Raw genomic sequence first — 26,033 nt, 5'->3', positions numbered from 1 at the left:
CTACGCCTCATATACGATTGCACTTTCAACTCTGCTTGCCTTGCATTTCTTGATCTTTATCTTGCAGGTTATTTATACTACATTATTTATAAACAAATAACTAATAAAGAAAAATCAACAAGCTTCTTTCTTTAAGGGAAAGGTGTGTCACAGCTTTCATAACCCACTTAGAATACTATTTAGATTTAGATTGCTACTTTTTAGACTTCCTATATTCATTTTATTTTATTGAACTTTTCTGAGACATTTTTGCCTTTTCGAGCTATTTTGTTTTGTCAGATTCTATCATACTATTCTACTTTATGCATCTACCATGTTATTGCCTGTGTTAACTGTTTTGGGTGCCCTAACACCAGTTTTATTTCTTTCAAATCAAACCTTAATCTGAAAAATGCATTTGATTACTTGTGATAATGCCAAGGCTGAAGCAATAAAATACAAATATCTATAATTTTTAATCTTTCATTTAGCATTTTATATAGATGAAATTACCACAGCACAAATGTATTGTGCTGCGAATTGAAAATCAAACAAAAACCAAATAACCAAATAAAATGAACAAACATATCTTACATGGCAGCAACAAAGGGTATTTTAGATGAACACAAATAAGAACAGTCAGGAATGAGCAAAAAACTCAAGTTTTTATTTTAAGATACTGAAAAAAAAAACGTTACAAAAGTGGAAGCACTACTGGGCAAGAAACCAATGAATGAATGAATAAAAGATGACTTTATGAAAATGATGAAAAACAGCAGTTAAGCCAATGCAACCCAACTATAAATCCCTCCCTGTAAACCAAACACACAACATGTCAAATAACTGTAAACCCTATTCTATCATTTTTCAAATGCAAAGCATACAAAGTGATATTTTCATTAATTTTTGAAAAAAAAATTAAATGACATGAACTATATTATTAATCCACACACCTTATTTTAGAAACCATTAATACTTTTGTCCATTAAAAAACAAACAAACAAACATCTTGCAGTTTTTCTGTATAATTTGAACTATAGATTTTTAAGCACATCAACACCAAAGCTTACTCTAAAAATATGCGAACATTTAACAATTCAGACTGCTAAATATAAATTTTCTCCTCACACAGAACACTCATTTTTTCCACAACTTTTTTCCAAAACACTGAAAATAGTTTTGACAAATTCTGATTTGTGTGCAAGAAAAGCACAAACTCTGCTTTTCTTTTATCAATTTAGCTTTTGGTTTGGAAGGAGTTGAAGCTGGAAATACTGTAGCGACTGACTGATGAGGATATGGGAGAGCCTAAGTCTAAACTGTTCCTGCGGGAGCTTCGTCGTGAGCCACTCCGGGAGCCTGTGGTGGATCCTGGGGCAGAGGCAACATTGTATGGACTACTGATGCCTCTCGAAGACACAGATGACGCCTGGAGCATTTTAACGCCAGTGCTTTCCTCTGTCAGGCAGTTATCCAGAGCCTCTTTGTAAGAGATTTTAAGTTTACTTTTGGGGCATGTTAGGTTCTTTGTGTGGTATTTCGTATCTTGGAGCTTCTGGCCTGCTCTCCCATCCAGCCAACCCATTTTCAAGGCATCTTCTATGGTTCTTCTACCACCCATTTCTGGGTCATACAGACCTCCTGTTACAACTTGGAACTCCATGAATCTCTGTCCTGCTTCATATGGCAGCCACATCTCCTTAACTGCCTCAGGAACTGACATTTTTCTCTTCATTTTTACATCTTCAAAGCCAATATAGGCTTTTTGAGCAGGCTTAAGTTTAGTGGCCATGTCTTCAGTTATTATGCCCATACGACATGCCTCTTGGATGCTGACCCTTCTGCCACTTGCAGGATCAACAATTCCTCCAGTACACGCCTGGGCCTCAAGCAGTCTCTGGGTAGTGATGGAATCCACTAGATCACGATTTAACGCCTCTGTGACAGATATCTTCTCTACGTTGTCTGTGTCAAAAATGGCACCAATAGGTTCTTGTTCACCCACTATTTCAACAGGAGAGGACAGAGTGAAAGATACACTGGACATGTGTTTATGGAAATCAGGTGAATCTTGCGAAACACTGCTGGCGCTTCGCTCTGTGACAGTGGTCGTCTTTGTTGTGGTCATTTTAGCGAGAGTGGGAGATAAGGGTCTTGACACCAGTGAGGATGATCGTGAGGATGATGTCGACAAAGAGGGAACTGAGCCTTCTGATGTTCTTAAATTTGATGATGAAGATGTTTTTGTAGTTGTTGATGATGATGTTACTGAAGATATTCCCAAAGGTGTTCTTGAAGTTGTTGATGATGATGATGATGATGATGATGATGATGATGATTTCACTGAAGATGTGCCCAAGGCAGCTGGTTGTCCAAACGATGAGCTATGTTTGGTCTTTCTGGTGATGATATCAGCAAATTCATTAATGGTGATGGCTCGTGCACGATACTGAGCTACAACTGATTCATCAATTAATCGCTTTTCAAGCAGTTCTGTAATGTCATACTGTCTTCCAGTTTTCTTGTCATTAATAAGAAACTTTACAGAACCATCTGGAGCAGTAATAGTGACCTCTTCCCATTCACACTCTTGGTCGGACAGCTCCAGGAAGGTCTCGTAGTCAATAAGCCCTTTGTCATATGCTTCTCGGACTGTCATCTCTTTATTGGTGTCTGGGTCCACGATCAATACTCTCCTCTTCCTCAGAGTGTTCTTCTGTGTTGACTCTTGACTTTTCTTGTCGATTATAGGCAAAAGCATGAGGCCGGTCTTCTTATCTGGGATACAGCGGTTCTTAAGCTCCGTGTAGGTTAGGTTTTCTTCCGTGTTAGGGTCAAAGAAACCTTTAGTATCAGCATTCTGATCAGAGAGGATCTTAATCATTCCGTCATCCAGGTAGCCTCTTTTGTAGGCTACATTCACATCAATACGATGACTGTGTTCCGGATCAATGATACCACCACTGGCAATTTGGGCCTCTAGTAGACGAATGCCATGGCCTTTCTCCACTAGACCTTTCTCAATGGCCTGAAAGAGAGAGATAGTCTTGTCTGTACCAGGCAGTCTGTAACCAGTCACAGCCCTTTCTGCCGCTAGCAGGTTATCTTTAAACTCTGGCCCAAACAGTCTTCTATTGTAGGCTTCACTAACAGTTAGATAGAGATTGTTCACAGGATCAACTATAAAACCTGAGGCAGCCTGAGCTTCAAGCAGTTCAAGAGTGGTCCCAGATTTCAACAGTCCATCTTTCATTGCCTGATAAATTGTCAGTACTTTATCACTGGCCTGATCATAAACTCCTGCTATGCAGGTGGAACCTCTCAGATAGGAGCGTAGACGCTCTTCAACCTCTTGGCTAGTCAAGCTACCTTGATTCAACTTGTCAATATCAGACCGCTGCAGCAAGTTTGCATCCACTAGATCCACAACAGACACCTGGCCTCTAAGCCCCTGGACAGTTGCTGGCTTTTTAGGTTCAGGGAGAAGCAAAAGACCTGTGCTTGGATCAGCTTTACATTTTTTCTTCAGGGATACATAAGGAGTTCCTTGCTTGGTGTCTGGGTCCAGATAACAGTCAGGACCCTGACTTAAGGCATGGTATAGATCCTGATCTATGAGATTCCTATTTAGTGCAATGTTTTTGGGTAGGAATATACTGAGGTCAGGGTCCAATATACCCCCTACAGACTCTTGAGCTTGAAGCACACGCAGAGCTGTGTCCTTGTCAATTAATCCCTTCTTCATGGCCTGGCCAGCTGACAGAAGTTTGCCAGTAGTAAGGTCTTTGTAGCCTATAGCAGCAGCTTCCGCTGCAAACAATTTTGATTCATCCTCTTTATCCACTACTCCTCTGGCACATGCTTCTTTGACTGTTAGTTTCTGGTTAGTTCTGAGGTCAATGATGTGACCTGTGGCAGCCTGAGCTTCCAGTAGCATGTCAGCACTATCAGATGACAGAATTTTCATTTTCTTTGCCTCTGTAAAGGACATTTTCCTTGAAGGCCCAACTGCCACACCAGCAATGGATCCAGTCCCTTTTAGAAAGACTTTCTTATCCACAGAGACTTCTGGGACTGTTTTCTTTCCCTTCAGTAGTTGGTCAAATGTTGATTTGTCCAGGACCCCACAATCAAGCAACTGCTGTGCTGAGATTGGTTTGCGAACACCATCAAACATTAGTTTGGAAGGGTCCTTCCTCTCGGTGACTGGTAAAAGTATCAGGCCTGTGTGAGGCTCTGATTTGCATCTTCTCTTTAAAGCCCCATAGCTGACATCACGTTCTGTGTCTGGATCAAGGTAACAATCGGGGTTCTGGTTTAATGCGCGAAGCAGATCTTGATCCAGAAGATTACGCTTTATAGCTGTGTCTCTAGGTAGAAACACGCTAAGGGCTGGATCTAGAATGCCACCTGCAGATTCCTGGGCTTGCAGCAGACGTAGTCCTGTTTTTTTGTCAATTATTCCCTTCTTCATCGCCTCAAACACTGAAAGAGGCTTGGTTGTGTAAGGGTCTCTGTAGCCAACAGCAGCAGCCTCTGCTGCCAAGAGTTTCTCTCGATCTTTACTGTCCACTACTCCCCTTGCACATGCCTCCTCTACTGTCAACTTCTGATTTGATGTAGGCTCAATAATGTAACCTGTAGCAGCCTGGGCTTCCAGAAGTAAATCTGCACTATCTGGGGGCATGATCATCTGTTTCTTGGCTTCTGCTAAAGAAATCTTCCCTGAAGGCCCAGCTATTACACCAGCAATTGAACCAGTCCCTTTTAGAAAGATCTTTTTATCCACGGAGACCTCAGGGACAGTCTTCTGTCCTTTTACTAGCTGGTTAAATGTTTCCCTGTCAAGAACCCCACAATCAAGCAACTGCTGTGCTGAGATTGGTTTGCGGACACCATCAAACATGAGTTTGGAAGGGTCCTTCCTCTCAGTGACTGGTAAAAGTATCAGGCCTGTGTGAGGCTCTGATTTGCATCTTCTCTTTAAAGCCCCATAGCTGGCATCACGTTCTGTGTCTGGATCAAGGTAACAATCGGGGTTCTGATTTAATGCACGACAGAGTTCCTGATCCACAAGGTTACGCTTTATAGCTGTGTCTCTCGGAAGGAACACGCTAAGGTTTGGATCTAGAATCCCACCTGCAGATTCCTGGGCCTGCAGCAGACGTAGTCCTGTTTTTTTGTCAATTATTCCCTTCTTCATCGCCTCAAACACTGAAAGAGGCTTGGTTGTGTAAGGGTCTCTGTAGCCAACAGCAGCAGCCTCTGCTGCCAAGAGTTTCTCTCGATCTTTACTGTCCACTACTCCCCTTGCACATGCCTCCTCTACTGTCAACTTCTGATTTGATGTAGGCTCAATAATGTAACCTGTAGCAGCCTGGGCTTCCAGAAGTAAATCTGCACTATCTGGGGGCATGATCATCTGTTTCTTGGCTTCTGCTAAAGAAATCTTCCCTGAAGGCCCAGCTATTACACCAGCAATTGAACCAGTCCCTTTTAGAAAGATCTTTTTATCCACGGAGACCTCAGGGACAGTCTTCTGTCCTTTTACTAGCTGGTTAAATGTTTCCCTGTCAAGAACCCCACAATCAAGCAACTGCTGTGCTGAGATTGGTTTGCGGACACCATCAAACATGAGTTTGGAAGGGTCCTTCCTCTCAGTGACTGGTAAAAGTATCAGGCCTGTGTGAGGCTCTGATTTGCATCTTCTCTTTAAAGCCCCATAGCTGGCATCACGTTCTGTGTCTGGATCAAGGTAACAATCGGGGTTCTGATTTAATGCACGACAGAGTTCCTGATCCACAAGGTTACGCTTTATAGCTGTGTCTCTCGGAAGGAACACGCTAAGGTTTGGATCTAGAATCCCACCTGCAGATTCCTGGGCCTGCAGCAGACGTAGTCCTGTTTTTTTGTCAATTATTCCCTTCTTCATCGCCTCAAACACTGAAAGAGGCTTGGTTGTGTAAGGGTCTCTGTAGCCAACAGCAGCAGCCTCTGCTGCCAAGAGTTTGTCTCGATCACTACTGTCCACCACTCCTCTTGCACATGCCTCTTCTACTGTCAGCTTCTGATTGGATATGGGATCAATGATGTGACCTGTCGCTGCCTGGGCCTCCAGTAGTAAATCTACACTGTCTAAGGGCATGAGCATCTGTTTCTTGGCCTCTGATAAAGACAGTTTCCCTAAAGGTCCAGCCACCACACCAGCAATCACTCCTGTCCCCTTTAGAGAGATCTTCTTGTCTGCAGACACCTCTGGGACAGTCTTCTCCCCCTTCAGTAGTTGGTTAAATGTTGGTTTGTCCAGCACCCCACAATCAAGCAAGTCCTTTGCTGTTACTGGTTTACGTACACCATCAAAGACCAGTTTAGTAGGATCTAGTTTCTCTGAGACTGGCAAAAGTAGCAGACCAGTATGAGGCTCTATCTTGCATCTTTTTTTCAAAGTCTCATAGCTGGCATCATGCTCAGTTTCCGGGTCAATGTAACATTCAGGATCTTGTTTCAGAGCATGACGAAGGTTTTCATCTAAAAGGTTGCGCTTAATAGCTGTGTCTTTAGGCAGGAACACACTGAGATTGGGATCTAGAATTCCTCCCACTGATTCTTGGGCCTGCAGTAGACGCAGTGCAGTCTTATTGTCAATCAATCCTTTCTTCATGGCCTCAAACACTGAGAGAGGCTTGGCAACTTTAGGATCCTTGTAGCCAACAGCAGCGGCCTCAGCTGCCAATAATTTGTCTCTATCTCTTATATCCACTACTCCTCTGGTGCATGCCTCTTCTACAGTCAACTTCTGATTTGTTTGAGGGTCAATTATATGACCAGTTGCAGCCTGCGCTTCCAGTAGCAAATCTGCAGTATCCTCAGGTAGCAACATTTGTCTCTTGGCTTCTGACAAGGACATTTTGCCTTGCTTCCCAGCTACCACCCCAGCAATTGGCCCAGTCCCCTTCAGATTGACATTTTTATCAACAGACACTTCTGGGATGGTTTTCTTCCCCTTTTCTAGATCTTTAAATGTTGGCTTGTCCAGGACACTGCAATCCAGCAGCTGCTTGGCTGTGACAGGTTTTCGAACACCATCAAAAATAAGTTTGGAGGGATCTATCTTCTCAGTGACAGGAAGAAGAAGAAGGCCCGTGTGTGGTTCTACCTTACATCTTCTCTTCATTGACATATAACTTACACCGTCCTCGTTTTCTGGGTCCAGGTAGAGCTCAGGTCTTTGACTCAAAGCACGGCATAAGTTGTCATCAATTAGGCCACGCTCAATGGCTGTGTCTTTGGGAAGGAACACACTGAGTACTGGATCTAGAATGCCCCCCACAGACTCCTGAGCTTGTAAAAGACGCAGTGTTGTGTTTCTGTCAATTAGTCCCATCTTCATGGCCTGAAATACTGAAAGAGGTTTATTTGTCCCAGGTCCATTATATCCTACAGCTGCAGCTTCTGCTGCTAGCAACCTCTCTCTGTCCTTATCATCAATCACACCATGATTACATGCTTCTTCAACTGTCAACTTTTGATTAGTTCTGGGGTCAATGATGTGTCCTGTAGCGGCTTGAGCATCCAGAAGCAAATTGATGGCATCTGCTGGGAGGAGATTTTCATTCTTGGCTTCAGTGAAAGTCAGTTTTGCAAACTGAGGTCCAGAAATGGAGCCTGGACCTTTTAGACCTTCAACTACCACCCCGGCTATTGGGCCTGTACCTTTTAAATTGACTTTTTTGTCAACAGACACTTCAGGGACAGTCCTATGTCCCTTCACCAGCTGGTTACATGTTTGTTTATCCAAAACACCACAATTGAGCAACTGGTCTGCTGTCACTGTCTTACGGACTCCATCAAAAATCAGAGTGGAAGGATCCAAGGTTGGGGGTTCTCTGGCAGTCTTCAGTTCAGTTTCTATGTTCTTTCTGACAATGGTGACCTCATGTAATTCTTTCTGGGTGGCTGACAGTTTAATTTTATATGACTCTTCAAGCTCACGTAACTCTCTCATCAGCCTTTCTATCTCACTTTTCAAAGATTTCTTTTCCCTCTCCGAAATATCCTTGTCTGTCTCATACTGCCTAATCAGGCCATGTTTGCTATCACACTGGTCCTTCCAGTGACTTAAATCCCTCTTCACTCTTTCGTTCTCCTCCTGTAGACGCTGCTTATTGCGATACTCAGATTCTAAGGACAGTTTAATGCGGCTGAGTTCCTCCTCTAGTCTTAAGATGTGGTCTTTGTCCTTTTCTGACAACTGCAATTTCAGCAACAGAGTGTCTCTCTCGGTTACAATTTCATTATACTGGGACTGAAGGGATTGCATGGTGGCTCTTATCTGCAGGAAATAAAGAGAGAGAAAAGAGACGAGAAGTTACTCAACTCAAAAATACTCATATATTAACAGTATAGATGAGGAACCTCATTTATTTCTTTTTCATTTTTTGTATACAACCAGTGGTTATTGAGGACAGTGCACATTCTTGCTCTTTTCAATCTTTCACAGTGCAAGAATTCTTTCTGCGGAAAGAATATTTGGGTGCACAGCTTATTTAGAAACAATAAAAGCATTTTCTCAAAAAAGTTTTTTGTTGTCGTTACAACTCAAACCTTTTTACATTTTTGTAAAAGAAAAACAGCTGGCAATAGTGTTAAAAGTTGAAATATAAAAAGCAAGTCTGTGCCTGTTCTGCCAAATTGTCATTTGGTTTGCTATACTAGTGATATAACAAAAAATGGCTAATTCTATTTAACGACCAGAAAGCAAGACTGATTTGCAAAACAGCACAGATACATAAAACCAATAGATGTGGGCCAATCGTGATCACCTGATTTTAGTTTGCAAGAGGAGTTGTCATAAGCATTTTTGGAAACTGTAAATTTCTGAAGTCATGCCAGTGCTGTTTTACAAGATTGCAAAAGGTGTCTTTAAGCCCATTAAGATGTACTAAAAATATAAGAAACAATGATCAGAATCTAGTAGACCAGGAAACCAGCGGCAGTGATGGTGCTGATCATTCTGGGCAAATAAAGTGACCCCAAAAAAGCAAGCGAACTGCACTAACTCTAACCCTTAACTCCCCATCTTTCCACAGTGTGTACAGGGAGACAGTGGAATAGGAAGGCTGTCAGGTAGAGAGGCACAGATTATGTTTGCATGCGAGTTTATACACATGCAAGTTTATTCAAACACATACAGACAGTATGTGTTCAAATCAGAGTTGCATCTACAAGAGGCACTCCAGCATGCAAGGAAAGGGTTTGCTTCAGACTAGCTAGAGCTACAGTTGCTACTTGAATGCTTCAAGTGGTGAAGACTCTGATTTGGAAAGACGAGAACAGTCCAGGACTAAGCACCAAACTTCCATGTACCTCGGTGGCCTGCGTTTGTATTTTCTCAGTCTCCACTTTGAGTTTCTCCCTCTCAGAGGAGAGCTCGGAGACCAGGTTGCGGTAGTCTAAATTACTGCGCTCACTGGCCTGTAGCTGCAGCTCCAGCGCAGTAATCTGCGAGGAGAGCTCATCATCACTTCCCTGTTTGGCCCTCAAGAGTTCATCTTTCTCATGTCGTGTTGTCCTTAGCTCCTCATCCAGTCTCAGCCTCTCTTTGGTCTGAGCTTCTGTCAGCTCCTTCAGCCTTTGAAGCTCAACTGAGTTCGCATTCAGTATCTTGCTTTTCTCCTCTATAGATTTATAAAGACCTTCATTCCTGAGGTTTGCCTCTTTGACTTTGAGCTGCTCCTCAAGCAGCTGCTGCTGAAGGGCTTTCAGGTCAGAGCTCAGCTGTGTGATGTGCTCTGCAGAGGTCTTGTTCTGTCTCAAGCTTTTCTCTAGCTCCTCCTGCAACTGAAGACGCTCTTCTTCACCTCTCTTTTCAGAATTGCTGGCTTGTTCTTGGCTTTGGCGTAGTGCAACGATAGTGCTGCTGTGTTCTGCCAGGGTCATATTGGTCTTCTCTAGCTCTGACTCGATCTGCCTTCTTCTGGCTACTTCTTCTTGGTTAGCTTGCCGCAAATTCTCCACCTGGCTCTCAAGTCCATCTCTTACAGCTTGGAGGTCCTTGATGCGTCCCTGTAAGCTTCTCATATTTTGCTCAACTCTGCTTCGCTCCCTGCTTTCTCTCTCCAGCTCCAATCGCAGTTTCTGAAGCTCCTCCTTGTACTCCCGCCCCTGGGTTACAGCCACTGATGAATTAGTTAGCTTCACTTGCAGCTGGGACAGAGTCTGTTCAAGCACACCCTGACCTTCTTCCGCAGTTTGTCTTCTGCGGGTCTCCTCCTCTAGACTGTGTGTGACATAAGCCAGTCGGTCACTCGTCTCCTGCAGGTCCTTCCTAACCTCAGCCAGCTCTGCTCTATACTGGCTACTTTGCTCGTCTCTCTGCCTCATCAACAGTTCCACCTGACTTTCCAATTCTCTTCTCTTGCGGCCTTCCTCGATGATTACAGCCCGCTGAGTGTGAGCTTCCTCATCTGCTGCCTTCCTTTGTTCCTCAACCTGGCTGATAGATATTCGGAGTCTCCGTAGCTCCTCCTCGAGATTCCTCCTCTCTGCCTCCATCCTGTCATACTGCAGCTGGAGCTCCACTGTATCCTCGTCCCTCTCAGCTGCCAGCCTTTGCATGTCTGCATGGCTGACATGGATCTGAGATTCGTAGCTGAGCTTTAAGTTATTGATCTCCGTACTGTATTGGCTCCTTACCTTTGATATCTCCTTCTGCAGCTCCATGAACCTTGCTGTCTCGTCAGCAAGCTGTCGCCGGAGCTGTTCAATCTCAAGCTCTTTATTTGACAAAGTCTTCTCCACCTCCACCTTGGACCAACTGACTGTCTCCAGCTCGTTCTGCCTCTTTCTCAGCACTGCTTCATACTCTTCTTGCTGCTGAGTGTAGCGCTCTTCTGCTAGCTTCCTCTTCCTCTTTTCTTCATCCAGCAAGTAGTTGAGACGTTCCACCTGATCTCTGAGGCCTGCCAGCTGGCTCTGTGTGTTATCTAGGTTCTCCTTGGTGGCACTGCACTGCAACGATGCAGTTTGTTTCACCTCCTCCATTGACAGCAACTGTTCTTTTGACTGGTTCAGCTCCCGTTGGTACTGAGCAAGAGCATCTTCCAGTGATTTGTTCTTGGCGTTGCGGTCTCTCATATCGTCTCTCAGAAGGCGAAGTTCTTCTTCTAACAGGTCAATCCTTGTGTTACGAATCTGAAGGAAAGACAAAGAAAAGATGAATACAAATGTGTTTTTAAAAATGATAAATTAAACTTTCATTATTATTTTTTACCCACTTGTGTTGTGGTTAACAAGTATCCAGCATAACATTTGCTTAGCACAACCCTATTAACACCACATTCATATCGTGTTGCCATGAAGAAACATTCCATTCAGTTTGAGGCAAATCCAAAACCCCCAACCAGTTCTGACAGATACCTATGCCTTCCTGTTAAAAGGGAGTTTTTCCTTCCCACTGTCACCAAATGCTTGTTTATGGGGAGTGGGGGAGGGGGCGAGATGTTGTCATCTCATCGGATCGTTGGGTTTTTCTGTGTTATTGTAGAGTTTCATTTGCCATTATAATTAATTGAATTTAAAAAAACTATAGTTATCTCATGTCTCTTGCGTTTTCCACCAACTTTTCTGTATTTTAGGTCTTATTGAACAAAAAACTGCTTTTTTAAAAATCTTGATCATACTATAGAAGGTTATCCATATGAAACCACACACTTGGCTAACAGGTTATCAATCATAAGACGTGTGGTTGTGAGTTAGTGACAATGAAAAGACTCATCTTGAGACTACAAAACGGTTCTTAAATAACTAATAATCTGTCCATGGAGGTTGCTTGTACTTACAAAGTGAAATTAGTCACAAATGAGGTATGTGGTTTATCTCAACAAAACCTCCCTGTAATTGCTTTGTTCACTAACAGATTACTACAGTCATCCATAGCTACACTGTTATTATCTTAGTTTGCAACCATAACTTACTAACACTAAACTGCACCTTTAGCACAATGTCCAGCTGTGAAAGATATATTTTTCTCTAGATTGATACCATCTGATCTCAGAAGCTAAGTAGCATTGTGCCTGGTTAGTACTTGAATGGGAATACACATTTTTCCTTACCAAATGGTCTGCCTGGGAGTAGGCTACCAGTCTATAGTCCTATGTGAGAAAAAAATTTGCTTTCCATAGGATACTAATATCCAACATAGTGGATAGTAGGTTGCTTATTATGACTAGCTGCAACTTAGTCGCAACATATGTCCTTGGCATTGGTCATATCTAAGTGAACTTTACTCTCTTTATACTGAAACTCATGTATATAGCATCTGTAGTCTGTCAGTTCTTGGACAGTCAGTAACATCGCATTGCATGCAATGTGTGTCTTAATACTCCGTTAGCTGATGGATATTAATACACCGAGTTCATGAGCAAAAGACGCATGTAAATGGGAGCAACACAATGCTGACTGCAGGTGATGTTATTAACAACAATGGTTTGCTGGAAGGTATAAAGGAGTTCCTTTAACTTTAACGTTATATCAAAGATTAGGTGACAGATTTACCCCAAATTCTCATTCATAATCCCTGGGCAGTTTGATGACAAGATGTCATAAACAGAAAGAAAGAAAAAGAAGAAGAAAAAAGAAAGAAAACCATGATTACATCCAACAAGATATTTTTGGATGTTCAGCATTGGAGATCCGTACCTTGAGCTCCTCCATGTTTCTGAGCAAATCTCCTAGGAATCTGTAGTAGTCGTCAGAAAGGGTAAGCAACTCCATATATCGAGTCTGCAGTTGGGTAGCCTGGAACAGAGACAAATTTAATTTTAATTTTAAAAAAACATCAGAAAAATCAACTCTAACCTACAAGAAAAAACATGTCATGTACTAATGGTTTACTACATGTCTAATGTTTTTACTACAGTTGCATTACTTCATGATTGAGATCCACTGACGGCGACTTCAGCATTGTCCTCTTCACTGGGATGTTGAGCAAAGTTTCTAAACCAGAGGTGTAAGCTGCAAGGTCTGTTTCATAGTCCTGTTAAAAATAAAAATGAATAAATAAATAGAGGAAGTTGATCTTTTAATGAATCTGAGGCCAAATGCACTCGATTATTGACCTACTTACCTTGATAGCGTTCACACAGGCTTCATTGTCCTTCAGCACACTATCTACTGTCTCCCTCCTCACCTTGATTTCTGCATTCAGAGCCTAGAGAAACCCACAAAGTACAGATGTCAGGTATCTGATGCCTTCACAGAAAATTATTGGAAGTAGCTCTAATAATAGCAAAAGTTCAGCATATTACCTTCTGGTTGTTAATGAGGTCTTCCAGTGCTTGAACATTTTCTATTTTGGTGGCCTGTAGAGCCACCTGTTTTCTGCGAGTGGCTTCAATCCATTCAAGAATGGAAGTGCTGGTTTGCTTGTAGTGTTGCAGCTGAGGCAGATATGATCGAAGGTCCTGCATTCTGAGCAAGTGGAAGAGACGACCAGCATAAGTGAGTTATGTCACTTTTACTCAAACGCTGTCATGCCAAGTTTACAGATTAATATTGTTTTTTTATTACATTTAAAATACCGAAGCAACAAATGTTTTGTGCTTTGCTCGATCATTTTCTGCCAATCACAAATTGACATATGTGTATGTGAATAAGATGTTTTAAAAATAGATTCACATGTGTACAAGCAGCCTCATATACATATGGTTGAATATGGAATGAGTTATTTACTGCATGACTGTAAAGTCTTCAATTTCACATTAACAGTCAGTTATTATTAAAAACTGACAGAGCAGCATACCTCGTATCGAGCTGTAATTGGATTCGTCTCCAGCGGTCTGACAGCATGTTCACATCTTCTGTGTATTTTGTTAGCATCAGGTCACACCTGTGGGAGGATCCGCCCACCTGGCCGTTCCAGTGGCTCGCCTTGGACAACTCTGCCTCCATAGCATTTAGAATACCTTTCTTCTGATCCAGCTCTGCTTTGATGTTCTGCACATCGACACGCGACACAACATTAATGATACGACTGCATCCACCGTATAATAAAAATCAGCCTGATAAGTGGAATTAAAGCATATGTCACAGCACAAAGGATATAAGAAAAATAGGGCAGTATTCACAAATGATTTGTCTGCTATTATCAAAGAGTAGGAAAACACCATTATCTTGCAAAAATACCTTCAGAGTTGACATATATTCCTCCACTTCCTCAGGAGACAGAGAAGTGGTCTCCTTTTCTGTCATTCTTGCTTCATAAACTTTCACAATGTCCTCGGCTCGTGCCACACTCTCCAGCATGTCCCTTAGAGCTCGTAGCCTAAAACAAGCATATGGAATAATCAAATATGCAAATATGCAAGGCATATGTGTGTTTGTCATAATGTAGATTATCTGTATGTAAAAGTATATTTTTTTGCAGATAATAATTGATCTTACAGTGCACAGTTATTAACTGTGCTTTTAAATTAATCAGAAGAACACACTAAGCTTTACGCCATCGTTTTGAGGTTTTGCCTTGTGTTATGTACCGCTGAACATAAGCTGATGAGCTGCTCTCCAGGCTGCCCAGTCTTTGGTTAATCACTCCAATCTCGCTGCGGAGGAACTGAGCTTTGTCTGAATCATTCACGCTTTCCAGCTCGTTTAGAATGCGCTCCTTCAAAAGTAAGTACTCAGCACGCATCGAGTCCACATCACGCTGCACAGTCTGAAAGATGCACATATATGTGTCGCGATAAATACAGGGTCGTTTTTGTTTTCATTCTACATGCATTTCTGTTATTCTTATATTTTATGCTTTCACCTCTAACTGAGAGATCTTGAGGCTACAGTCCTGCACGCCGTTGTCTCCGAAGCAGACATGGATGTGCTGACTCAGCATGTCTTCAGCGGCCTCCAGCCTCAATCTGAGCGAGTGCAGCTCTAATAAGCTGTGAGATGATGATGATGATGATGTGGATACCTTCCTCTTTCCTGCGTCCGTCTTGGTCACTTTTATCACTTCCTTCTTCACCACCTCTTTCTTTGCCTCCGCTTTCTTCTCGGCCTGTCTTCTGAGCTCTGCTCTCCGTCTTTCTTCTTCAAGCCTCCTGGCCTCCTCTTGGCGCATCCTGGCCTCTTCTTCAAGCCTCCAGGCCTCTTCTTGGCGCATCCTGGCCTCTTCTTCAAGCCTCCTTGCGTCTTCTGCAGCAGCAGCTTGTACTTGCTGCTGCTGTAATATAATCAGCTGGTGTTGTTGCCCAGATGTTTGCTGTAATTGTTCCTGCTGGACAACTGTGGACAAAACGATTTTTAAAAAATAGATAAAAGTCTTTTCAAAAGTTCCCTAGATTCACTTATTCAATTCAATTATTCCATTATGAAGCACACAGACTCAAATGCATACTGTATACTGTACTTTACTGTAATATACTGAAATACGTACTAAAAATATTGAATTTGAGCAATGTTTATATACAAGTCTAAGAGACATCCGGCTAAAAAAACAAAAGCCAAGAAGTGCAAGAATAAACATATGGAGCTGAAAATGAGCGCAAGAGGTCCATCTGATATATGAGACTGAATAGAAATGTACAGAATAAACAGAACGTGTACTTGTGAGGTGATCATTACTACAAACACTTACTGTAAGTAGGTATCTGCACCACTAGCTGTTCATAGTGGGTCTGGGCATCATTGACCTGGTTCTCTATGCTCCTCTTGTCCTCATCAGCAAACATCTGGGAATTTACACTGTTCACTATAAACTCATCATAGTGAGTCTCCATGCTCTTGATCATTTTCCGGTACTCCTCTGGGCGCATCTTGGCCAACTGAACAGACACAGAAACATTAAGTTTAATTTGGACCCAAACAGATCTTTTCACCGAGAAGGAGAGGTCAGAGGTCAAATGTGACATGCTATTTTAAATCTTTGGTACCTTCTTTATGTTGACGATACTCACCACACTTGTAAGAAACATAGTTTCTAAGTTCTAAGGCTATGTTTATAAATTAATTTTCCACCAATAAATCATCAAGTGTTATAAGAATAACAGTGCAGTAAAATGATTGTGTGTGTTTTTTTAACACAAAGTACAAACTGGAGCAGTGAAAAGTTGCAAAAGGGACTTTGGTTTGAAGCAGCGGGTTTCGAGAGATGCTTAAATGTCTGTTTGAATGCCACAGAGTTATGCAGCACTCCAAAGTGTGCAACTATGGGAGCTGTTTCCCAGCATCTGGAGGTGGCTCAGAATGAGAGACGTTTACACACTTTTTAAGCCCATATTAAATGGAAGACTACAGCTGTTGGCTTAGAACAAACTGTAAAAGCAAAAACCCACCTTTAAAACCAAATAATTAAACGTTAATTAACACCATGTCACAACTTTTATTATGACCATTTGTTTTCTCCTTTGATACCTTGCAAGAGAGCAAAAGTTTGACTTTGACGTATGACTAAATATTTTTTTTACAGACAGCAGAGGCCGACTTCCAACACCTCGTCGGTCCTTACCATGGAGATGGTGAGGGAGTTGATGCGTTGGATATCCATGACGCAGTACTGCCAGGAGATGAGACTCTTGACGTTGATATAAAGCTGGCTCCAGATTGACAGGATTGCTTCGTAGTACTGCTCGTTTCTTTGCACGACACAGAGGTGAAATTTAAAGGTTTCAGGATTATCTTTCCAGCCAGAGCAAGAGTTATACAATCACCTTTAACAGTAAATGTCCAAATCAAAGCATTTTTTGTTTCTTACTTGTTGGCGAGACTGATGCTGATTGGATTAGGTGGCGGTACAATCAGGCACACAGAGGGCACCAACATATCCAGACCCCCCGGGCCAGTCACCAGCCACTTACTGCGCTGGTTGTTGTCCTTTAGGATAGCCTCATTGCCCTTAAGGATCACCTTCTGTGAGCCCAAAGGTCACATAAAACACATAAAACACATGAAACACAAGTTAGAATAAAAGGAAGAGAGAATGTCGGTGCAACGTAAAGTAAAAAATAAAAATACCAATATGTGTTTAACTTTGACATCTGAAAACTGACCTGGTCCTGCTTGAAGTCGCACAGAGCCTTGACAATGACGCCGCTGGTGTTCTTCTCTTCAGGGTTTCTGGGTTTCAGTCTCACGATCTCCTTGGACTTGCTGACCAGGTGTTTAACCTGCCTCCTATTTTCCACAATCTTCTCCTTTTCCCTCTGAAGACAAAAAAGGTTTCAGTCAACCTGCCACTGTTTAGCCATTAACAACTGCTTTACTTTTCTAATTCGCCAACATTTTTGTCTCTCTGTAAATAATGAAGTCGCACAGAATGGCCTGTCCTGTATGAAACATATGACCTGCAATCCAGAACTGGTTTGGTTTTTTTTGAGAGTTCTGTTTCCATTTTTGTAACTAATGCCATAACTACTAGGCATGCAGTCTGCCTTTACAGTACAAATAATGTTTCTTTTAAAAGAATGGGCTGAATTTGAGCATGTCTGTAACAAGATGCCAACAACCAAAATAGTACTTTCTATTGTTTGGCAAAAGTTTGAGGGCTAAGATGCGTGTTTCTCCTGGACTGTAAAAACTGGGGTTCTGGTCCAGAATGAGTAAAAGAAACATTTGGTCATTCGAAGGTATTATCCAATGGTATTGGAGTTGCTTCACTATTAGGTGGTACACTCAAAACTAATTTGTCCAAAATCCTGCCCATTTTTTAATTATGTGTAAATGTTCTATGTGATTTTATAACATAAGTACAATAAGTAAAACGTTAAATTCAAAGAAAACTTTTTTTACATTCAGTTTATTCCGAGCAACCTCTCCTGATGAATTATGGAGATGCTGGTAATGGTGTTGTGGTTCTTTTTTGGGGGTTTTGTTTTGGTTTGTTTGTTTTTCCATAACTCGTGTATCTGCAAATATACACATTCTGTATTTTTCATATGTAAGAAACTATACTGTGGTGGGGCTTGCTAATTTCTTGTTTTTGATTTATGTATGTTTTGTTTTGTTTTGTTTTACTTCATATGTTTCATATGTTGTTTGTTATTTAAGACAAAAAAAAATTAAATGAATGAGAGGTAAAACTTGAGGGGGTAGGGACAAATAAGTAAATACTTCAGCCTACTCCTTTTCAAACAAATAATGGAATGATATTTTGTAATGATTGTGAATGTTTGAAATGTTTGAAATAAAAATGAACTGAACTGAATTATCTGGCTAAATAATCCACTGACTTTATATATTTCAGGATTTGTGTTGTTGTTTACTGTAGTGCCTGAGACATGAAATTTTCAAAAGCTCATCCTACATCAAAGATCTACTGTATGTTCAGTCTAATCAGTTTTATCTCGCTATGCTAAACGTCTAAACACACGCGATCAAGCTCCTGATGCCCAGCTGATGAGTTACTGCTGTAATGACGCTGTCGTACCTCCAGGTTTCTGAGGAGCTCCTGCAGGGTCTCCAGAGAAGTGTTCTTGTCGCAGATGAAATTCTTACGAACCGTCTCGTGTTCCTTCTGCAGAGCACTGTACGTCTCGTTGGCCTCCTTGAAAAACTAAATGCACACGTGTGTAAGCATATGTGATGTGAGTTTCAGGAGAAAACACGCACAATTTGTGAAATACTGAGTGAAATCTAGCATGAAGTTAATTGTAGTTTCCCAGTCTCATTATGATAAGTAAACAAGCAATTTTTATGTGTACATAACAACTGAAAAGCTGAAAGCGAATCAAAATGCTAATGTAGCAACAAGAAATCAGAGGTGTCATGGTGCATCTTTTACATGCACTCTTATTCACAGTGTCCGTCAGTGTGACTGACTCCTGCAGGTTCATGTTTATTAGAGTAGCTTTAAGTTACCTGGCTGTACGCTAAATTCTCCTTCAGGTGAGTGTCGATGCATTTTGTTATTTGAAGGAGCCAGCTCCACTGAGTCTGCAGGGTGTCACTATAAGCCTGAAGAGAATGCACAAGCACACAAACACTGGAAAAGAAGCCAAGCTTTTACTTGCAGGTTTATAACTAGTTGTTTTTGGACTGAGATTTCTACTTCTGATCGCTCCAGACCTCGATCTTGTCCGATGCAGGGTGGTCATTCTTCAGGAGGTTGTCCACTTTGGCCTTCAGCCTATTCAGATCCTTTTCTTTTACTTCCAGGGCACTCATCAGTTTCTGTTATATAAGAAGAGGTGGATAATCACAGGGACACAGGAAAAACATCAGGATGCAGCAAGAGGGAAGTTCTGTGGCTTCGCTGTAAGTGGATGACTAATCGCAGCTGCCAAAATCCAATCTACCACAGATGATTGCTCCCTTATGAGATGCAGATTACTACATAAAAGACATCAGCGCCATTTAGGCTCAAGGAATTGCCAAGAATGTTTATTGCCTAAAATGAAGCTCGTAAAATTGGAAATTAAAAAGTGGATTTTTTGCAGCATCTACTGAATCCAGCTCTATATTTGTTCCCTTGTGATCCGATGTTTGACTAACCGAGTAGCTCTCCTGCTTTCTGGGGATATACTGGTCGATGTTCTTGTCTCCCCAGTCAAACATCAGTTCCTCTTCCTCCTTCTCATTCACCCACATGATCTCTTTGGATATTTCCTGAATGATCTGCTGGAACTCTCGCAGCTGCTGGGTCCGATCATGGGACTTTTTCTAGCAGGGTTAAACAGGGTTAAAGTGAATCAATTTAATACAAATCTCTAGCGATTAACAGGGAAATACACTACACAGAGATAATATTTAGTTTCTTCACCTGGAGATTGTCCCATTCCTGATCCAGAGCCTTAAGATTGGCTTTGTCTCCTGTCTTCATCTGGGGGAAGAGAATGAGTCAAATTATGTGTTTCAAAATAAAGTGATGTGTCAATATTTGCAAATGCTAATAATCAAAACAGATACTAATAATAACAAATCGCTATCTGACCAATAGCGGATCATTTTTATTTGTTTAGGTTATTTATCTCTTTACCCTGTGATCTTCTTTAACACTGGTTTAGTTTTGTGACTTTAAATATCCCAAACAATAGATCAACGGCGCTTCTGTTTGAAGCAACAGTGAATCTCAGCATCGTCTCATCATCACAGCATTGATACTGAACCTGCTGACTGAACCCACCAGGTCATCTCTGGCTCGATCGAACTCGACGCTCCTCTGGATGGAGCTGTGAAACCTCTGGTGGCTCATGAGCTGCTGCTCGATGGCTGCAGGATCGTCTCCCCATGAAGCTGTTTCAATCAGACGCTGCACGGAGTAGATCGAGTTTTAGAGAAGACTTCAGACACAGGCACTTCATGTCACCAGCAGGTGGCGGCAGAGATACAAGTTAAACCAGCAATTTGCTGGTAAATTCATGCACCACTTGGGGTCAAAGATCAGCAATCCACTCAGAAAGAAATGATTTAGCACTGAGTGTAAAACAATAGCTCCTTTTAGCTTCTATTTGTACTTAACCACAATGAGCACATGATCCCTTAATACTGTGTCTACACCAACATAGCAGAGCATTCTTCTCTATGCTCTGTGTTAAATGCTGTGAATGTTGTGTTATCATAGCGATCATGGTTCAGCGAGATCTGTCATTTGGTTTACCGACACCTTTTATTACACTGTCATAAAGTGACACGGCACTTAACCATCTAGTTAGTGGGCATTAATGTCACTTTTGTTGTTGAAGAAGTAGGTCTTTCTTTCACTTTAGGTTTATTTCACAAAGATTTCTTTTGTGTAAAGGCTCTGTTTCTCCAGTTAAACATAAAAAATACTTTTTCTTGAACTGTTTAACAATTTTAATTATTTTAATGTAGTTGTTCACATTTTTAGTGTGTTTAAAGAACTATAATATATTAAATATACTGTGGAGCATTTTAACTTCTGTTGTGTTTAAATGTGCTATGATATGAAATGAGCTGATTATCTGTTGTGTGTAACAAACGTCTCTGACTTACTAATGTGACAAATTACATCAACTTCTCTTAATCTGAAAAAATGAAGGCTGGTGTTAACCGAAATCAGGTGATCAAAATGCAACAATTTTAGGGTATTTAAGACTGAAATAAATGCGCAAAAAACCCTGTCAAAAATGTAAAAGAAAAAAACAAGCCTCCAACAAATCTTTTGAAATGTAAATGTTGCCTAAATTTCACCGAATATTGATTTTTAGTAGATTTCTTAGCTTTTAAGTATATTCTTCTCGACTCCCCCAAGTTCGGGTGCTTGACCACCATCTACTGCAGGTAATGCACAGTTTAATGCACACTGTAGTAATGCCCCTCAAGCTTTACCAAGACACCTTAACCCAGGATTCCTTAAAGGGCTCATGAATGTCAGAAGACTGATCTTCAAAAGCAGCTGCAGGTGCACGTTAGGTATTAAGTTGGGTGTGTCTATACACGCCTTTTGCTGTGCAATCCAGCCCATAGCATCATGATAGCTCCTTCCGGGTTCCTCCCAGCCAACGGCGCCCCCCTTGGTGCTCTTCCTTCTCTGCGTGGTGCCTGAGATGGCCATGTGGACCCCCTTCAGCTGGCTATTGTACATCTCCACACTATGGATTAGAAAACAGAAAAAGATGAGACTTGGAATGAACAGCATATGCTATACAAAGAATATATTTTTATAAAAATTCATGAAATCTCTGTTTGTCCATCCATCTGTCCGGTCAACAAACATTCATCCCATCTGCTTTAAAAATGGGAGATTAATTACTGACTGCCTGAGGAAATTTGGACTAAGTTTAAAGCTTGAGATACATTCACTATCCTTTTGAACAGCAACTGAATTACTTAATTACCTGCATGTGACGCATTCAAGAGACAGTTACATTTCAGTGTCAAAATCATGGGTAACACTGACCTCGGATGGGCACTGTTCTAGTAAAAGAAAACTGAGATGATTAAGACAGAGAGAGAAATCTGGCCTTCCTTACCTTCTCATTACGTTCTCATTAGGCTGTCCCATCTGCCTCAGGTCGGCCCCGCAGCTCTTCAGATTTTGAATGGCCTCTTTGGCCATCCCCATGAAGTACTCGGCCTCACTCGGGTTTCCACCCTGCAATACACAGACACAAGGAGGTGTACAAATCCAGAAAACTGAATGGGCACATTTGGAGTATAGATGTCTTTTGTCCTTGTTGTGCTTTAGATTGAATTATTTCCATTTAGAAGTGCCAAAAAATGTCAAAACTTCAGAAAAACAACTTTTACAACCCACGGAAGAAGATGATTTATGACAAGGACAAAGCGGTTGTGATAGTCTGCCGATATAAGTAGTCAACAAGACAATAAATCACACGCCCACAAATTTTAAGGTGAGTTTTGCACTTGCGATGAACTTCACAGTAACATAAATAATTCATGATAGGTTGCTTAACAGCTAAACTAAGGAAGGGTGTAAATTTAAAGTGGACTGACAGTTGCAATACTGCTCAAGGGGCCAGTTCTAAAAATCACATCCAACAGGGAGTTAAACAAAAATGAAACATTATCTATCTGGTGTCTCTCACAGATTCTGACCGTACACCAAAAGCCTACACATCCAGCTACTCCAATTACAGCCGCACAACATTTCTGTCATTCTTTCTGTTTCTTTTTGCCTCAGAGGACAGGCTACAACACTACACTCTTCATGTGAAATAAAAACCCTCCTGACTGGGCTAACTGACTTTTATCTGCACTTCTAGCAGTAAAAGCACAATAAGTAACACAAATAAGAAAAGAAAACACAACTCACAGCTTGAATGTAGTACTCGGCTTTCTGCAGGTACTCGTTGCACTGGCTCTGCAGGATAGCGGCCTTCTGGTTGATAGAAGTAAGTGTAGAGCCACTGTGGAGGGCAGCGAAGTAAACTCATTAACATTAAGATCTTCAGCTTTAACTATTACCAAAATATTCCCAGTTACCGCAGCGGTTCCCAGTTTTTTTCACCGTGTGTTCCCCTAAAACAAAGCAGTGTCTCCTTTTGCATATATCATCATAATCCACAAACTGAAAAGATATGGTCATGGTTATGGCTAGATTTTTCAAATACATTAGCTAAAAAAATACACTGCAACGGATTACATCAGTACGGGCTCAACAGCTGGTATGTATAGTCAACATTCATACACAATGTGCCAAAGAAACTCTTTTCACTGCTATTATAAACATTACAATTTTCTTTTAATATTGTTTTAGGTTTAATTTGATAGGAAAGCACTGCAGGCACGCAGGAAAGTGAGGGGAAAAGTCTGGAGCAGACTTGAACACAGATCTTTAGTGGGGCCTTTGGTATATGGGCTCAAACACACGAGCTGTGGCAGCAGCCACAAATCTAAAAATTTAGAAAAATAAGTGTTGTTATGATAGAGATCTCTCTGTTTCCTAGAAACAAGGAGATATAGAGACAGAAAAAAGCTATCACCCCAGATAACCAGCTATCACTGCTGCTTATAGTACGTGTTTTCAATTCTGAGGTACTAAACTATTTATGCTGGCTGTATATGAGCAAAATGTTTTGTACAGTCTGAGCTGAAACTCAGATAAGCATCCAAATTTCTACAAAATACACTTTTCCTGAAACCTGCTCTGGTTTTCACAGACACACATACAAACTACAATGTTGACCTCATTCTAAAATATGCATAAAGACCCACTCTATGTATCTCTATTATCAATTTTATTGACCAGTTTTGATATACTTGTGTTATCACACATATCATAACTATTGCCCTAAAAATCTAAGCTGACATTGGCTTATTTAACTAGCTATGAATGAGGGCACTGTTTCCAAATAACACCTGTAATATCTCTGTCATCTCTACACTTGTATTTCTTGTTTTACTTACCATCCAGAAAAAAGTGCTACCAGCTATAATAAACAATGTAATAAATGTACTTATATTTGCCATAAGCTGCCCCAGGCACTTTTCCCTTAATCACAGGGCTTACATGAGTACCTTATCTCAAACATCACTCCCTGATATAAAACTATCAAAGCCATAAACGAAGTTGCTCTGACTCACAACTTATGTTTGCGAATTAAATAAATCTGCCCGTTCCTCAAAGTGCGGGGTCAGAAACACAATCCTTGTGCTGCTGATAGAGTCGCATGTGTTAAAGCGACACGCGTGTCCGTGGGTCTGTGAAGCAGCAGAGGGAGGCGGCAATTTAACGCGGACTGTAAATCTCGTTTCTCCCCGGGGAGGTTTGCTCCTGTGCAGAGCAGAAGCTGAGGAACAATTGAAAAGACGTGCCTAAGACAACAGCTGTATGTCAGCATCACGACGTGTATCACTGCGCATTATCAGTGCGTATGATCAGTTATGTCACTGACGTGACTCTGCAAACCAATCTGAGTTAAACATCACTTTATTTTGTTTTATACACAATTACCACCAGCTTTACTTCAGTGTTACAAAACAAGTGGAAATGCTGTTACTTTGCAGAACAAGAACATTTCCCTGTAATTATACTCTTGCGGGCTGATGTGCATTGAATTGCTTTGTTCGCTTTTTTAAAGGCCAGTGAGTATCGGGTGTTTTTAGTGTTTGCAGGGCCCAAAAAAACAACACAGGCTGTCACGGTTAATAATCTATCGTGCGCTGCAGTTCACACATTGGCCACAGGTGCAAAAAGAAACGCAAAACTTGTGGAAGATAGAGTTTAAATTCATACCCCATTCCGCTCATCGCCCCCCCTCCCATGCTGGCCCCACGCCACGTCATTCCTCTCGTGGTTCCGGCTCTCATGCTGCTCGCCATTCCGCTAGCCATCCCACCTCCCTTCACGGACTTTGAATAGGTGAAGGTTTTGCGTCCGTCGTGTCCGTACTGGTCGTATCCGTTACCCCCTCCGTGGAAGCCGTCGCTCCGTGCGTACTGGTAGGTGGATTCTCCAGTCAACTCTCCCCTGGAGTTGGCCCTGCGGAGCATGTTCAGGGCCTGCTGAGACCCGTACGCTGACATGGTGACCAGAGAACTGCAGCCTCGGCGGCTCCACAGAAGTTACTGGACGAAACTAAGTGGACGGAAACAACCTGACAGGTTGCCGCCCTCTCTCTCTCTCCACTCTGTCCGCCCTGGTCCCTCCGGTGCAGACTGCAAACCGAGAGCAGGACGGGACCGTTTTTGGAGCCTTGTGACCACACCTCTCTGTCTGTCAGCCAAAAACTTTTTTCTTTCTCTATCTCTCTTTCTGCCACTCCCCTGTCTACTCAGCTGGAGACAGTGTGTGTGTGTGTGTGTGTGTGTGTGTGTGTGTGTGTGTGTGTGTGTGTGTGTGTGTGTGTGTGTGAGAGACCCTAAGGTCCACAGGTTTGAACACCTCGCAAATGCAGGACGTTTTGAAACATTATGACATTTTTATTTTTGCTTCAATAAAGACAGCTCGTTTTTGGAAAGCATGGCTATGTTATGGAAATCAGAGTCTGAGAGGAGCATTTGGCAAACAGAGACAGTTTTAAAAGCACAGTTTAAGAAAGCGTATCAGAAGATAGCATTTGAACAGAAGGCGATCAGCATTTGGAAAGTGATGCAGTTCTTTCTTTTTTAAAATAACGATGTTTCTGAAAAGTCAGGTTATGTGTGTGCTTTAGTAAAGTGGGGTTATTTTTAAAGTGACTGATTATGAGAGCGAGTTAGAGATCATCCCAAATTGGAAACTTGAAACTTACAACTTGTTAGTTAGTGTCAAGTTGATGGATTACTCATGGTGGCAGTTCTAGTTAAGGAATGAAGTCGATTGCATCCTCACAATTATAAAGCAGAAGAAGGAAATGCTTGTATTTGCCAGGATAGCTCAAATGTACACACTAATTATTTGAAAAAAAAAAAGTATTGTATATACAATATGCTCAACATACATGATTCAGTAAAATGACTAGATTATATACTAATGCGATCAGTGCTTAGATTTTTATTTTTTTAAGTATGGTTTTCCCTTGACAGATGTGCCTAGGATATAAAAACAACTGCTTTTAGTTACATTCCTAGTTTAACAACATCTGTAGTATTAAGCAGAAACTAGTAAAGTAATGGCTGTAATAATCAAAGGCCTTAAAGACAAACTGCTTAAAGTACAG

At 41.5% G+C, this 26,033-nt stretch overlaps 1 protein-coding gene across 2 annotated transcripts; it reads right to left on the bottom strand.

The window, feature by feature from the left end:
- Positions 1–625: 625 nt before the first annotated feature.
- Positions 626–25,042, bottom strand: dspb (desmoplakin b). Of its 2 annotated transcripts, none has more exons than XM_086270047.1 (24): positions 24,629–25,042; positions 22,706–22,799; positions 21,903–22,024; positions 21,371–21,521; positions 20,093–20,218; positions 19,730–19,789; positions 19,462–19,629; positions 19,036–19,140; positions 18,829–18,924; positions 18,398–18,523; positions 17,022–17,174; positions 16,727–16,881; positions 16,481–16,607; positions 15,611–15,797; positions 14,789–15,258; positions 14,514–14,692; positions 14,164–14,302; positions 13,781–13,974; positions 13,287–13,449; positions 13,106–13,189; positions 12,908–13,015; positions 12,679–12,777; positions 9,346–11,172; positions 626–8,311 (listed from the first exon to the last, which is right to left on the bottom strand). In XM_086270047.1, the coding sequence occupies exons 1-24, from the start codon at positions 24,916–24,918 to the stop codon at positions 1,217–1,219; spliced, it is 12,318 nt and encodes a 4,105-aa protein (XP_086126173.1). In that variant the 5' UTR covers positions 24,919–25,042; the 3' UTR covers positions 626–1,216. The 2 variants fall into 2 exon arrangements, with proteins under 2 accessions (XP_086126173.1, XP_086126174.1); XM_086270048.1 differs by having other exon boundaries at positions 10,675–11,172; positions 24,629–25,040.
- Positions 25,043–26,033: the final 991 nt, after the last annotated feature.

This window comes from Aulonocara sp. 'chitande type north' Nkhata Bay, linkage group LG17, assembly GCF_057382095.1.
Source record: "Aulonocara sp. 'chitande type north' Nkhata Bay isolate Kocher_YH1m ecotype deep benthic linkage group LG17, A_spYH_male_GT1.1, whole genome shotgun sequence".
NCBI lineage: Eukaryota > Metazoa > Chordata > Actinopteri > Cichliformes > Cichlidae > Aulonocara > Aulonocara sp. 'chitande type north' Nkhata Bay.
This window is presented reverse-complemented; position numbering and strand designations above follow the sequence as displayed.